Source organism: Microcebus murinus, chromosome 6 (assembly GCF_040939455.1).
Source record: "Microcebus murinus isolate Inina chromosome 6, M.murinus_Inina_mat1.0, whole genome shotgun sequence".
NCBI lineage: Eukaryota > Metazoa > Chordata > Mammalia > Primates > Cheirogaleidae > Microcebus > Microcebus murinus.
This window is the reverse complement of record NC_134109.1, coordinates 28,854,436-28,868,186: the sequence shown is the minus strand read 5'-3', so window position 1 is coordinate 28,868,186 and position 13,751 is coordinate 28,854,436. Positions and strand designations below refer to the sequence as shown.

The following is a 13,751-nucleotide window of genomic DNA, read 5'->3' as shown; positions in this document are numbered from 1 at the left end:
GTAATCTTATTGTTGGTAGTCTTACTGTTATTCTGATAGTGTTTGTGTGTATGTATGTATAATGGGATAAAACAAATAAGTAATTATGTCAGTATCATTAATACCCAGGGGTTTTTTTTTCTTGATGTAGGAGAAAGGAGATATCAAATCAAGATAGTTAAGTAATAACTGTTTTAAACTGAATTGAACACTGAAGAGAAATAGAAATTTAAAAAGAGGAAAAAACCAAATTTAATTGGAAATATCAGTGTAATTTTATAATGTATTTTCTCTTAAAAAGAAAAAAGAATCCTATGTCTTAGTTCTACTCACTGACAAGGTCTAGAAACAATGACCAACCCAGAAGCAATGACCACCGCCAGAATGTGGTCTCTAAATAACATTCCCTATGCAAAGGAACCAGGATTTCTTAGAGAAATAGTTGCTTCTAGGCCTGGGACAGGAAGTATATAAAATGAGTCTGAAACATCTATCCGAATATCAGGGTAACACAGAGGCTATCAGAAACTACTGAGGGGCCAGGTGCCGTGGCTCACACCTGTAATCCTAGCACTCTGGGAGGCCCAGGCGGGCAGATTGCTCAAGGTCAGGAGTTCAAAACCAACCTAAGCAAGAGCGAGGTCCTGTCTCTACTATAAATAGAAAGAAATTAATTGGCCTACTAAAAGATATATAGAAAAAATTATCCGGGCATGGTGGCGCATGCCTGTAGTCTCAGCCACTCAGGAGGCTAAGGCAGTAGGATTGCTTGAGCCCAGGAGTTTGAGGTTGCTGTGAGCTAGGCTGACGCCACAGCGCTCACTCTAGACTGGGCAACAGAGTGAGACTCTGTCTCAAAAAACAAAAAGGAACAACAAAAAAGAAACTACTGAGGTTATTTCAAAACACCAGCATTGGCCAAAACCCCTAATGGCCAAAAAGATAGGACAATGTAAGCATCAATAAAAATAATAGCTGCAATGGATTAAAATACATCCAATACGTTTAAATTTTTGAGTTCATGATGGTGCTCAAAAAAAATAACTTTATTGATCACCTTTAGAGAATGCTAGGGAACCAACTCATTATTTTGAAAACTGGTAAATAAAGGGGAAAAAATCATTTATCCTGCCTTTCATTTGTGAACTGTACCCACAATAACCAAAATTTTAATGAGGACATGTTTTTCTTTATACAAGTTGTAGAGCTAATAAATGAAGATATAATGATGGCCTCGAATTGAATGTCACCTTTTTGCAACCCTTAATGAAATAAAGAATCTCAGCAATTATCATGAAGGGCTGCTAACATCAGTAAAAGAGATAACCAGACTGTGTGAGCCTCCTATTCAAAGTCACACTACCACCTAGGAATTACTCTTGCCAAAAAACTTGAACCTGAATAAGTCTCTAGACCTAACCACCAATTCATTGGAATAACACCATAGGGATGCAATCAGCAAACCCAGATCCTGCTAAACCCTAGAGTGCAAACAATCCAGTGTCTTCAACTAATAACATGCAAGGAGGAAAGAGATAGACAGAGACAGAGAGAAACCTACAGATCTTAAAAGACACATCAACCAAATGCAATTTAGGGATTCTACTTAAACTGCAGGGGGAAAATGAATGTTGACCAAATATTAGATGATATAAAGTCTTGTTAATTTGTTGAGCTTTGATAGCAATTGTGTGTTTGTTTGTTTAAGTGCTTGCCATTTAGAGATACATAACAAAACATTTACAGATAAAAAAAAAATGTGCTGGCCGGGCGCTGTGGCTCACGCCTGTAATCCTAGCTCTTGGGAGGCCGAGGCGGGCGGATTGCTCAAGGTCAGGAGTTCAAAACCAGCCTGAGCAAGAGCGAGACCCCGTCTCTACTATAAATACAAAGAAATTAATTGGCCAACTGATATATATATAAAAAAAATTAGCCGGGCATGGTGGCGCATGCCTGTAGTCCCAGCTACCCGGGAGGCTGAGGCAGAAGGATCACTCGAGCCCAGGAGTTTGAGGTTGCTGTGAGCTAGTCTGACACCACGGCACTCACTCTAGCCTGGGCAACAAAGTGAGACTCTGTCTCAAAAAAAAAAAAAAAAAAAAATGTGCTGTCTTGGATTTGTTTCAAAATAATCTGGGATCAGAGAGGAAAAGGAGGGGTGAGTATAAAGGAGACAAGACTGGCCATGAGTTGATCATTGTTGAGACTGGGATACATGGAGATTCATTTTACTATTGTCTCATTTTTATATGAGTTTGAAATTTTTCAAAATAAAAAGTTTTCAAAAATATATCCATATACAGCCAGAAAACCATATTCCTATAGTTGCCTCCCTAATAAAGGTCTTTATTCTGCTCTCTGGAGCCTAAAAAACTAGTGTCGAAGTAATAGTAATATCAACAATAGTAGCATTTTTTTGGAGTACATACTTACTAGGTACTAAACTCATTTTGTGAGTTTTTTCCTGACTATGTTCACATTTAATTAGACAAAATCCTTTGTGGTAAGTACTTTATACAATATTTGTATTTTACAGATGAGGAACCTGAGGGACAGAAATTTGGTGACAAAGCTAAGCCTCACACTCAGGTCTGACGGCAGATTTCCAACACCTAAGGGTGACTGAAGATTAACCAACACCCAAGGGTAAAAGATGAAGACTGCTGTCATATCCTCAGTCCTGCCTTCTTTGGGAGAAACATCTAGAGTTCTTTCACTCCCCGCCCCAGCCACATGGCTTCAATGCCCCACAGCGGCACACCATCCTTGTAGGATCCTTGGAATACCTGCCAGGAGCTATAAACGTAGTTGAGTTTCTTGAAAGTGTCTCAGAGGCCCAGGCGCGGCTTTGCCACACCCCCGCCCCACCCAGGCTGCCTGGATTCCCAGATGAGTTCTGGCCCTCCTCCCTCCAGACTGGGAGCCTACACATAAACACGTCCCAGGAGTGGCCTCGCTCACCTGGGCCTCGGTGCCTCTTCTCCATCCAGATGTAGCAGTTGTTCTGGGCAACCCCAGTCTGTGAGTCCAGGAAGGGAAGACGTACACTGCGCTCTGCACACAGCCGCGAGTTATAACTCCGGCAGTGCTCAATGGCTTCCTTGTAGAACTGGTCCCCAAGCCTGCCAGAGACAGAGAGTGAAGGGGTGAGGCCAGAGAAAACCTAAACACACCCAGAGGGAAACTGATGTCACCCACCCACCTCCCTGGGAAGATTTCACAGTTACGAAGACCAAGGCAGTGAGCACCGGAGAGCCTTGCCAATGGGCAGAATGCCAGTCAGTGTCAGGTTTCCACCAGGTTCTGTTTCCTTTCCTAAATCCATCAGATAACTTAGAAATTTTTTTACCAAAGAGCCTAGGGCCCCAAGAATAAACTACCACTAAGAGAGACAAGTCCTGCTCCAGAAGCAAGTAGTTCTGAACAACCTTCTGCATGGGGTCTAGAAGACATCAAGCTTCTAGAACCCCCTCTTTAACATCCCCCATCAGCCACACTTTGTTCTCGGAGGTCACCAGCAAAGACACTGTAGATGAACCCTAACCACCAGCAAAGATACCCAGATTTCCATTACTATGGAAGAGAAACACACCATATAAACAAAAACTAGAAGGGCAGAGGAGACATCCTATAAAAGTAGGGCTATTGTAGGGGAAGAAGGTGTGGAGGAGCAATCACCCATCTTCTAAAATCACACATTTAAAGAAAAAAAACTTTCTGATGGAAAACAAAAGAAGCATTTAAAATAATAATAGCTGAATTTTGAATTCAAAATAATTCCACTCCTGGAATTTAAAACACAATTAGAAAGACCTTTCTGGTTTGGTGGAGTGATGATTTGATTAAGCACAGCAAATTTTATGTTCCTGACTCTTTGGTATCCTTGGACATGTGGTGATGCTATTAATTTTAAGATAGTGTCCTTTCCAAAGACCAAAAAGAGAACACTGATATAACAGATCAAATGTAAAGCACAAAAATAATCAATGACAGCAAATACCTAATAAACAAAACATAGGCACACAGTGGAGGCTAGTAAATGGCTCAAGGAAATTCAATTGTAATAACATAACTTTTACCAGGTAACCTTGAGCCTCTTATTTGGGGGTGAAGGGAAGAAAGGGTGAGAAGGGGAGGAGACACAGGAACTGCAAGGGGCAAAAGGGAGAACCCAGTTGCTCATTTTGAAGCAACATTAGGAATGTCCCTTTGTTTTAGTTCTATGTAGATTTGAGGAAGCCAAAATCTGGGAGGGAAAGTCTCTAAGTTAAAAATAATATTTCTTAACCTAAGTATTTTAAGAGTAACAAAAAAAGCAAAGTTGGGTTTTTTGTTTTTTTTTCAATTTTTAAATTGTGGTAAAATACACATAACATAAAATTTACTATCCTAAATGTACAGTTTAAATATACAGTTCAGTGGCATTAAGCAAATTCACATTGTTGTACAACCATCACCACCATCTATTTCCAGAATTCTTTTCATCTTGGAAAACTACAACTCCATATCCATTAAATAAAAACTCCCAATTCCTCTTCCCCACAGCCCTGGCAACCACCATTCTACTTTCTCTTTGATTTTGACTACTTGAAGTACCTCCTATAAATGGTATTCTACAGTATTTGTCTTTTTGTGACTGGCTTATTTCACTTAGCATAATGTCCTCAAGGTTTATCTATGTTGTAGCTTATATAAGAATTTTCTTTATTTTTATGGCTGGATACTATTCCATTGTGTGTATATACCATATTTTGCTTGCCATTTTGCCGATGGGGACCTGGGTTGCTTCCATATTTTAGCTATTGTGAATAACGCTGCTATGAATATGGGTGTACAGATATCTCTTCAAGACCCTGCTTTCAATTCTTTTGGGTATATTCCATAAGTGGAATTGTTGGGTCACATGGTTGGTCTATTTTTCTTTTCTTTTTTTTTTTTTTGAGATAGAGTCTTGCTCTGTTGCCTGGGTTAAAGTGCCGTGGCGTCAGCCTAGCTCACAGCAATCTCAAACTCCTGGGTTCAAGTGATCCTACTGCCTCAGTCTTCCAAGTAGCTGGGGCCACAGGCATGCGCCACCATGCCTGGCTAATTTTTACTGCATATTTTTAGTTGTCCAGTTAATTTCTTTCTATTTTTAGTAGAGACAGGGTCTCGCTCTTGCTCAGGCTGGTCCCGAACTCCTGAGGGCAAAGGATCCGCCCACCTCGGTCTCCCAGAGTGTGATTACAGGTGTGAGCCACCTCGCCTGGCCTATTTTTTATTTTTTAAGGAAGCACAATACTGTTTTTTGTAGTGGTTGTACCATTTTACATTCCCACCAACAGTATACCAGGGTTCCAATTACTTCACATTCTGATCACGACTTATTAGAAAGCAAAGTTTTAAATGGACTTGTCTATACTCTTTTTAGAAAATCAATGAGTCAGACTCTACCAAAAAGCCTAAAGCAAATATCTTATTAAGGGAGAACACAACCATGGAAGCTTCTGAGGCATCATTTGGAAATTACTTGTTCCCAAGAGTCTGGGAGGCAAAAAAAACCTTTGCTCCTTTTACCTCTGAACATCTTCACAAGGAAGGCATAATATGTTCAGAAAGTATCCTGGCTGTTGCAAAACCAAACTGTATTCAAATTATAATAGTCACACAGCCGGAAATGAATTGGGGGAGGGAGATGAAAGCCCATTAAAATGCTGTAAAGCAGAATGGCACATAAGCTGATGTAATCAAAGCTGGTAGCAAGGATCATGAGATTGATCAAAAATAAAGACCATTTTCCACAAAGTGTTCATCTGTGTCACACCAGCTTACATGCCTTCTGCTAAGGCGATGTAGCTCAGTGGAACAGAACTTTCTCAGGCAGCTTGGCCCAGACAAGATGGCACAGCCTGTTCGGGGTGTCCTGGCCGCGTTAGCACCCATCCACAAAACAGCAACCAGCCAGGCCACATGGATGAGAACCGATGAGAACAGCTGACAAAGAGGTGTCCGATCTGCGAAACAGTGATCTGCTTTCCCACGATCTTTTGACAGGCTGCCAAAAAAGATGTTAACTATTCTAGCCCCAGAAATTCTGCTGAAAAAAACAACCCACAAAATCAGGTCCCAAAATAAAAAAAAGAAGAAGAAGAAGAAAATTATACACTAAAACTCATCTACTGGAGAGACCAGGATTCCAATTTCAAAACCAACTTCTGGACGCCAATACAAAAGAAATCTACACAGTAGGATTTCAAATTGCACTTTTCCTGATACGCTAGTAACTCACTTCCAACAGGGGCAATCCATACAAGAAGAACAAGAAAGCGAATTTGCTCCAAATGAAAAGAGAGGTTGCCCAACATTAGTACCTCACACCAAATGGATTGAGAAAGTCAAACAAGGTGGCATACCAGGAGAAAATTAATTTCATCTTAAACACGTTCCACTTTCATAACATGCAATGTTATTAGTAACGGGCAGGCTGGGGGGACATGTATATTTTTAAATGTAATCTTTGTGTGAATGATACCTCTCTTAGGTAAACAGAGCAGACTTTCTGCAGACTAGAACAACTGTATTAAAGATCGAAGCTGCAAAAGCGTGACATTCAGCAGCCCCTCTCCATCGCCTCCAGGGAAGTCACTTTTAAACAGACCAGGTGTTAGCAGAGATTCAGAAACGAAATTTAAAGCCTTTTTCAAGATATAGGAGAAGAAAAGAGACTTCAACCTCCTTGATAAATTCAAGTAACACTTCTCCAAAAGTTAATTAGCCAAAATCTTCACAGGGCTTGCTACGCTCTCTAGAAGAAAATCAATGGCTAGGTCTCACTAACCCGTAGCAAGCAATTTAAACAGTAGAGAGGACAAATGTCCTTTCCAACATGGTATTTTCTACCAAAAAATAAATCCCTCAATGATGGGATTCAGGAGTGACATTTGCATTCAAGTTGGAAGGGGCAAAGGGAGCAGGAAAAGGCTTCTTGGGGGTGGTAACCAGCGTGTCCCCGGTCAGGTCAGCTGCAGACCAGCCCCAGCCGCCACCTGTTTGCACCAGCTGAGGGGGCTGGACAGCAAAAGGAGGCTCGACGGGCCCAAGGAAGCTGGCAGAAGGCAGGGCAGAATGATGTTCTCATCAACAACTGACTTCGGGCTATCCAAGGCTACAATCAGAAATAGGGAAGGCAAGAGGAACAAATTGCTGAGTTCTCCAAGAGAGCTGAGCTAGATGCCCCCATGGCCTGCTGGCTGAAGTAGCGATGGCTGCGTGGTCCTATCGGGCTTTGCAAGGAGTGGGGGTACCTTTGTGATCCCTTCTGGAGTCAGGATAGCTCTGAGAGGTGAGCATGGCTATGTAAGATTTCCAGCGACCCGCCTTGAGCATATCTGTGGAGAGAATGGATTATTCCAGGGAGCCAAAGAAGACTCAGTGTGGGAAAAATGAGACTTTTCCAAAATGACTGCCAACCAGGCTCCAAATGTGATTTGCAGAACCCCTCATACCCACACCAAGACCCTCTGCTCCTCTTCATCCAACCCCCCACTCTCGAGACTTCTCAGGCTCTCTCAGACCCTATGTCCACTGCCCTGTGATGACTCTCAGGTCCAACTCTCCCACGCAGACACCTGCGCTCCTCCTTCACGCTGTCCCTCCGGGTTTTGTGTTCTGACCCAAGGACGGGTGTCCTGCCATACCTCAAATGTAAGTCCAAAAGCAAATTCCTCATCTGCCAGAAGCCTGCTCCCTCTGCAAGTCTCCATTCTTCTAGGGCTGGGGGCCTGAGGCAACGCTGCTCTCCATTCCCCTGGCAAGTTGGCCTTCACTCTTCCCTTTGCCTTCATCCCATCTGGCACTGAGATCTTTCATTTCTCAGGGAGTTATCTTTTCTCTCCATTCCCAGTGTGTGGCCAGAAGTCCCCTCTTGCTATAAAAACAGGACGTTGGCCCATCACTGCTATCTGTGCACACAGCAGAGATAAACCGAGATCAAGAGGAGCCTGGCCTGTGGCAGGATCTCTGATTCCTCCTTCCCCAGTGGTGCCTCTTCCTCTCTGTGGCCACCTGGTCTTCCAGCTTTCTCACTCAGCTGCCCCTACCTCCAGAGCCACCCACAGACACACATTAGAAGCTCATCTGCGCCAACATGATGACTTCCCACTATCTGCATTTAAATATGTTTAATTCGAACTATACATGGAAAGCTCTGTCTCCTGTTTAGTTTTTCAGAATAACTGGCAAGCAGGGGACAATATTTAGCAAGGTGGGGGAACCTTTTTATTTTCCTTGAAGCTGTACTATTCCTAAAGAGGCCCTTTGAAAAAAAACAAATTCAGCATTTGTTATAGACTGAATTGTGCCATCCCCACCAAAAATGTATATATTGAAGCCCTAACTCCCAATATGATGGTATTTGGAGATGGGAGGTAATTGGGTGGACCCCTCATGATAGGATTAGGGCCCATATGAGAAGAAACAGAGTGTGTTTCTTCTCTCTCTCTCTGTTTCTGCCATGTGAAGATACAGCAAGAAGGCAGCTGTATGCAAGCCAGGACCTTTACCAGGAACCTGACCATGCTGGCACCTTGATCTTGAACTTCCCACCCTACAGAACTGTAAGAAACAAGTGTTGTTTAAGCCACCCAGTCTATGATATTTCGTTATGGCAGCAGGAGCTGACTAAGGCAGTGTTTCTAGATGTTTCAGATAGGAAAGGGCTAAGGAAGATGGGTGAGAGAGATTTTAATCCCCTTCCCCCCTTATTTTATCCTCTTCCAACAAAGACAATAATAATAACACTATTAACAATGTCAATTTCAAATAAATTCAATGTTTAGTATTTGTCTTCCCTACTAGACCACAAACTCCATAAGGGTAAGGACTACATCTACAGGACCACTGCACACAGCCACTCTGGCTGGGTACTGAATAACTCCAGAGGTGTCATTCGTTTCAACTTCAATGTGAAGGCCACCCCTGAAGTTGTATAGCCCAGTGGCCCTGAATACATGACCTTCTTACTGATTTACTCTCAGACACCAGCACAGAGCCCAGCACACAGTAGGTGCCAAGTAAGTCTGTACTGAGTTGCATTAGACAACAACTCCCATTCCACTCACCTAGGGCAAGCATTTAAATGAGAGTAGTTAAGCACATTCAGCAAGTGTGTGCAGTCTTCAGAGTCTTTTGCACACATAGTTTGGTGATTTAGACTGTGTGGCTATCTACTCACAACCTCAGAGGAAAAAAAAAGTCACTCTTGAACCCAATTTTTAGTCTTTCACTGCTCAGTATAGAACACAAGTTGGCTACCAATGTTACCCAAATTCCTCTGTCAGGCCATCAAGGCTCTCAGAAAGCCAATTTATTGGAGTAGAGTGGAAAAAAGACTTAGAATCAGGCAGATGTGAGTCCAGCCCTACCACTTCCTGGCTACACAACCCTGGGCAAGTTACTTACCCTTCCTGAGCCTAAAATTCCACCACCCACAATATGGCTAACATAACCCCTACTTCAGGTTTATGAGATAATTTAATGAGAGAGAACCTCTGGCACACATGCCTACAATCAATGGTTGTTCCTTCCTCCTTCCCCAAAGAGCAGTACTTTCTGCCACTTTGTGGCATGAGCCTCTGCCTGAGCAGGCTGATGCCTCCCCATATGACAGCACACTCACTATGGCAGTGTCTTCGAGGCTGTCAGGCCCACCCAAACCTCCTTCCCAAGACAGAAGGCAGCCAGGTCGTCAAGCTGAAGCTCAGGCATGGAGGAGAGCAGAGAAGCTGGTGCACATGGACCCTGCCATCCACCCAAAGGCTGCCCTAAGTGCAGAGACCACACATATGACTTGTTTGTTGCTCTAGCCCAAAACCCAGCCATGTTGGGTTGAATGAGTTAGTGAATGAATGAATGAATGAATGAATCCTCCTCTAACCTCCCTGCATATATGAAGCTGACAGCCCTACCCCAGGACCCCAACAAAATACTTTACTCATGTCCTTCTTCCCACCTGGAACTCCTGCCTTCTGCCCTTGCCCTGGCTGATCTTAGACTGTTGAAGGGCTGGCTGAAGTCCTGCCTCTTCTAGGAAGCCCCCCAGGTTATCCCTGCTTGCTCTCTGCCTTCTCTGAGATACCCAACAGTCTCATTTGGGTTTTGCCAGTCTCTGCCACCTCCTTAACTCTCCCCACTTAGACTGTAAGCATCTTAAAGACAGAGACAGAGCTATGTACGTCCATGCTACCCAACCAAGTGCAGTGCTGGGAATACATTATAGAAGTACGTGATAAATATGGATTGCTTGATTGAAATGCTACGATATCCTCAGTAAACCAATGGAAGCTTCACTGTTGATAGATGCCCAGGATGCTCTAACTTTTTCCACATGAACGTGAAGTGCGCTTGAAGTTACCCAGCTTCTTCTCTGGAGCACAGGATTGAGCATCTGAAAACACATATCCTACAAGTTCAAATCTTACTGAATCCTTTAAAAAGGTCACTTCAGCTCTTGCGATTTTCATTTCACCATCTACACAATTCACGCCCCCTGCAGGATGCCACAGAACTAACACTCCCCTTCTCTGAACTTCACAAGAAGCTCACTCACTAAATTCTGGGCTTTGATGATATCAGACCTACCCCAGGAGAACCAGCTCCTCATCCGCAGGTGCAGGAAATGCCCCCTGTACTTAGCGAGAATGCCGTCACTCCACTCTCCAAAAGAATGGTCTAGGCAGTAGCTGTCAAACTTGGGTTTGTGAGGGAATCACTAATGGGTGGGAGGCTGTGAAATTCTGATTCTGGAGGTTTGGGATGTGATCTAGACACCCCAGATCCCCCAGTGAGTCTAAGAAATATGAGACTCACTGATGGAAGGATAACACCCCCAACCTCTGAAACAAGAGCATGAACAAGAGGGCCTTGTGGTGCTCTCTGGCTGCCATGTTTGAGTGGCAGACCTGGACAGCCCAGTTAGCTGACTTTGTTTCACTCAGCTGGTTTTGTTCCTGTAGGAAAACTTCTTTCAGGTAGCTGGCATGGATTAACCTGGCAGCACTAAACCATAGCAGACTAATCCCACAGAAGTCCTCATCCCTAACAAAATGTCCAAGAGGTCTGGTCAAGGTAAACGTATGGAGAAGATCCACACATCCTCAGATCCTCATTCTCTCCGGGGCTCTGACCTTCATAACATCACAGGAAGGGCAAAGTGGGGATGAGGGTATCCCTTGTGAAAGTCACGTCAGACAAATAACTTGGACCCTAAAACTCCCACCATGACTTAAACGTGGCTCAGTCTGATGTTCAGGCCCACTAGACCCAACAAATCCCTCTTCCACCATCAACTCTGGTGAAGACTTTTCAGGGACTTATTATGCAAAGCTGCCTAAGCAAGACGGAATTTATATTGAACCTGGCCATGATTTCTGAGCTGCCACTGGGTGTTCTGATGACATACGCATCTCGGGGTTGAAGTCAAGGGGCTGCCAAGGACAGGAGACCGGAGGCAGGAGAAAAGCGGTGTGATTCCTTCCAGTAAATAACTGGGGGGTGGGGGGTGGGAAAGAGGGGGCCCCAGGGAGGAAAAGGACTGTTGCTTTTCTTGTATCCAAGGTTTGCCTTTCAAATGGCATCCAGACGTAGCAAAATAAATCTTCCCTCCAGAGGTTAAAGAATGCAACAAAAGTGGGGGTGGGGAAAACCTTGCTTTATCTAGGGTGAATCATACCTAGAAAGAAAACACACATCCATCACAGAAACTTCATTGATTAAGAAGGTATTTTTAGTTTCCCCGGACTGACTGAGTCCTTTCTGAAACCCTAGCTCTGAGCAGGGCACTCATGTGTGTTTTCTTGGGTGTGATCACCTGCAGAAGCAAACCATTGATTAGAGACAATTCTTAGACAAACAGACCCTCAGCCCCCATCCTTGCTGCTGGAATGCAAGGGTCTCAGTGCTGCCCTCCCCAGTAAAGGAAATATTGGTCTGGCATTTAACACAGCCACAGAGAACATGTCCTTCTATAATCAGTGCTCTATACAGCAGCTCAGTGGTCTTTTCAAAATGAAAATCAGACCATGATAATCCCTCCTACTAAAATATATCCAGTGCCTTCTTACTGCTCTCAGAACAAAACCCAAATTTCTTCCCATGGCTACAGGGCCCTGACGGTCTGGCTGTGCTCACCTGTCCTACCCCTCCTATCCCCTGCCCCATGCCCACTCGGCTCCATCCTCACTCTACCCCTTTCTGTTCCTCTCATATACCAAGGTCACCTCACCTCAGGACTTTTGTGTATGCGGTCTCCTCTACCTGGCACGCACTTCTCCCAGATCCTCCACGGTGGGCTCAGAAAGGCCTTGTCTGACTCACCTTATCTGGAATGGCCCACCCTCCCCTTCCCCTGGCCTACCCCTGGCTACCTCATATCCTACTTTGGTTTTTCCATAACACTTACCACAATCAAAATGTTTCTCTTTGCCAGCTGATGGTCTCTACGAACTCAGTTGTAAGCTCCATGAGAGGAGGGTCCTTGTCTCACCAGACCCCCGGCCCCCAACACAGAATTTGGCACAGAGGAAATGTTCAACAGATATCATCGAACAGATAAATCAAACATCCACCTGCAACAGACAGTCTGGATGTGGGAGCCGGGCCTTCTAGAGGACGGCAAGTCAGTGCTGGCAGGAGGTGCCTAGCACAGGGATAAGAATCACATGGCCACCACATTGCGTCTCCCCCCTACGCTTATGACAGCAGGCCAGTGGCCCATCCCACAGTCCATACTCCAGTTGTGTTCATGGCCCCACAATGCCAATCAGGCACCCCAAAATCTGGAGAGGGGTGGGGTCAAGTGGACAAAGGAGGCCATTCATGACATCAGTCACTGCTTTCTCTGCCCACCCAAAAGGGACATTCTAGGCCTGACAGCAGCACCAGAAGATGGTCTCCAAGGCACCATTCCATTTCCCTGAAAGGGCCTCTCTCTGGATTAACTTCTGCATGTTCTTTCCCAGAGAGCTGATCCAAGTCCTCTTGCAGAGCCCCAAGCCCATGGTGGTGCCAGGGGCAGCAACGGGATGGGGGTGGGAGGCTGCTTGACAGGAAATCAATGGGAACTGAAGGTCATCCGGAGGGCGCTGTCTCCCCATCATGCACCTGCTGGGATGGGATTTGTGGTCCTGACCTCGCTTGGGGGCCTCTGCCCTCCTGTCAGAGTTGGTTAAAATCAGCCTGCAGAAGCAAATGCCCTGCACACCAAATGATCTCCAGGCCGCCCTTCTAAGGGACACCTAGTCAGACAAAACAGCACTGAGTCTCATTTAACCTGCCACAAGGTTGACAGTCACCCCAATTTCTCTTAGCAGCCTCCTAAGAAAACTGTCTCAGTCCCACTGTTTTTTTGAGGCACATACTTTTACACCTTTTAATACAGACAGAACAAAGCCAGACTGACCAAGAAGCTGACTGTGTCCCCAAACTTAAGTTCTCTGGTGGTAGAAGTGTAAATATGCTGGGAACCAAGAAGGCCAAAACAAATCTTGAGTGCACCCTGGAAGTGCCCTCACCACCTCCACATCCCAGGATAATGACAAAGGATACTGAAACCTCTGTACTGCTTAAGAGAGATCTCTTTCTTCTTCCCATCCCCAAAATTATCAGGCAGCTTGACTGAATTCTGATTCTCCTTTCCTCGCATACCTATTTTCCCAAGTTCCTATCCTCCCCTCCTTCCCACGCCTTCCCCTGCACCATCTTCCTTCCCAATCCTTCCACCTCGTCAAGAGTCACTT

The 13,751-nt window shown here is 44.6% G+C and overlaps 1 protein-coding gene across 3 annotated transcripts in view; it reads right to left on the bottom strand.

Annotated features, from left to right (window-relative positions):
• Window positions 1–13,751, bottom strand: part of DPF3 (double PHD fingers 3) — a 244,396-nt gene that overhangs the window by 139,836 nt on the left and 90,809 nt on the right. For all 3 annotated transcript variants that reach the window (XR_012919703.1, XM_012741063.3, XM_076003887.1), the window contains exon 2: window positions 2,941–3,101. Coding sequence is in view for 2 of the 3 variants with exons in the window: in XM_012741063.3 (XP_012596517.1) it covers window positions 2,941–3,101 (161 nt within the window). In the remaining variant the exon portion in view is untranslated. The remainder of the gene's footprint in view (window positions 1–2,940; window positions 3,102–13,751) is intronic.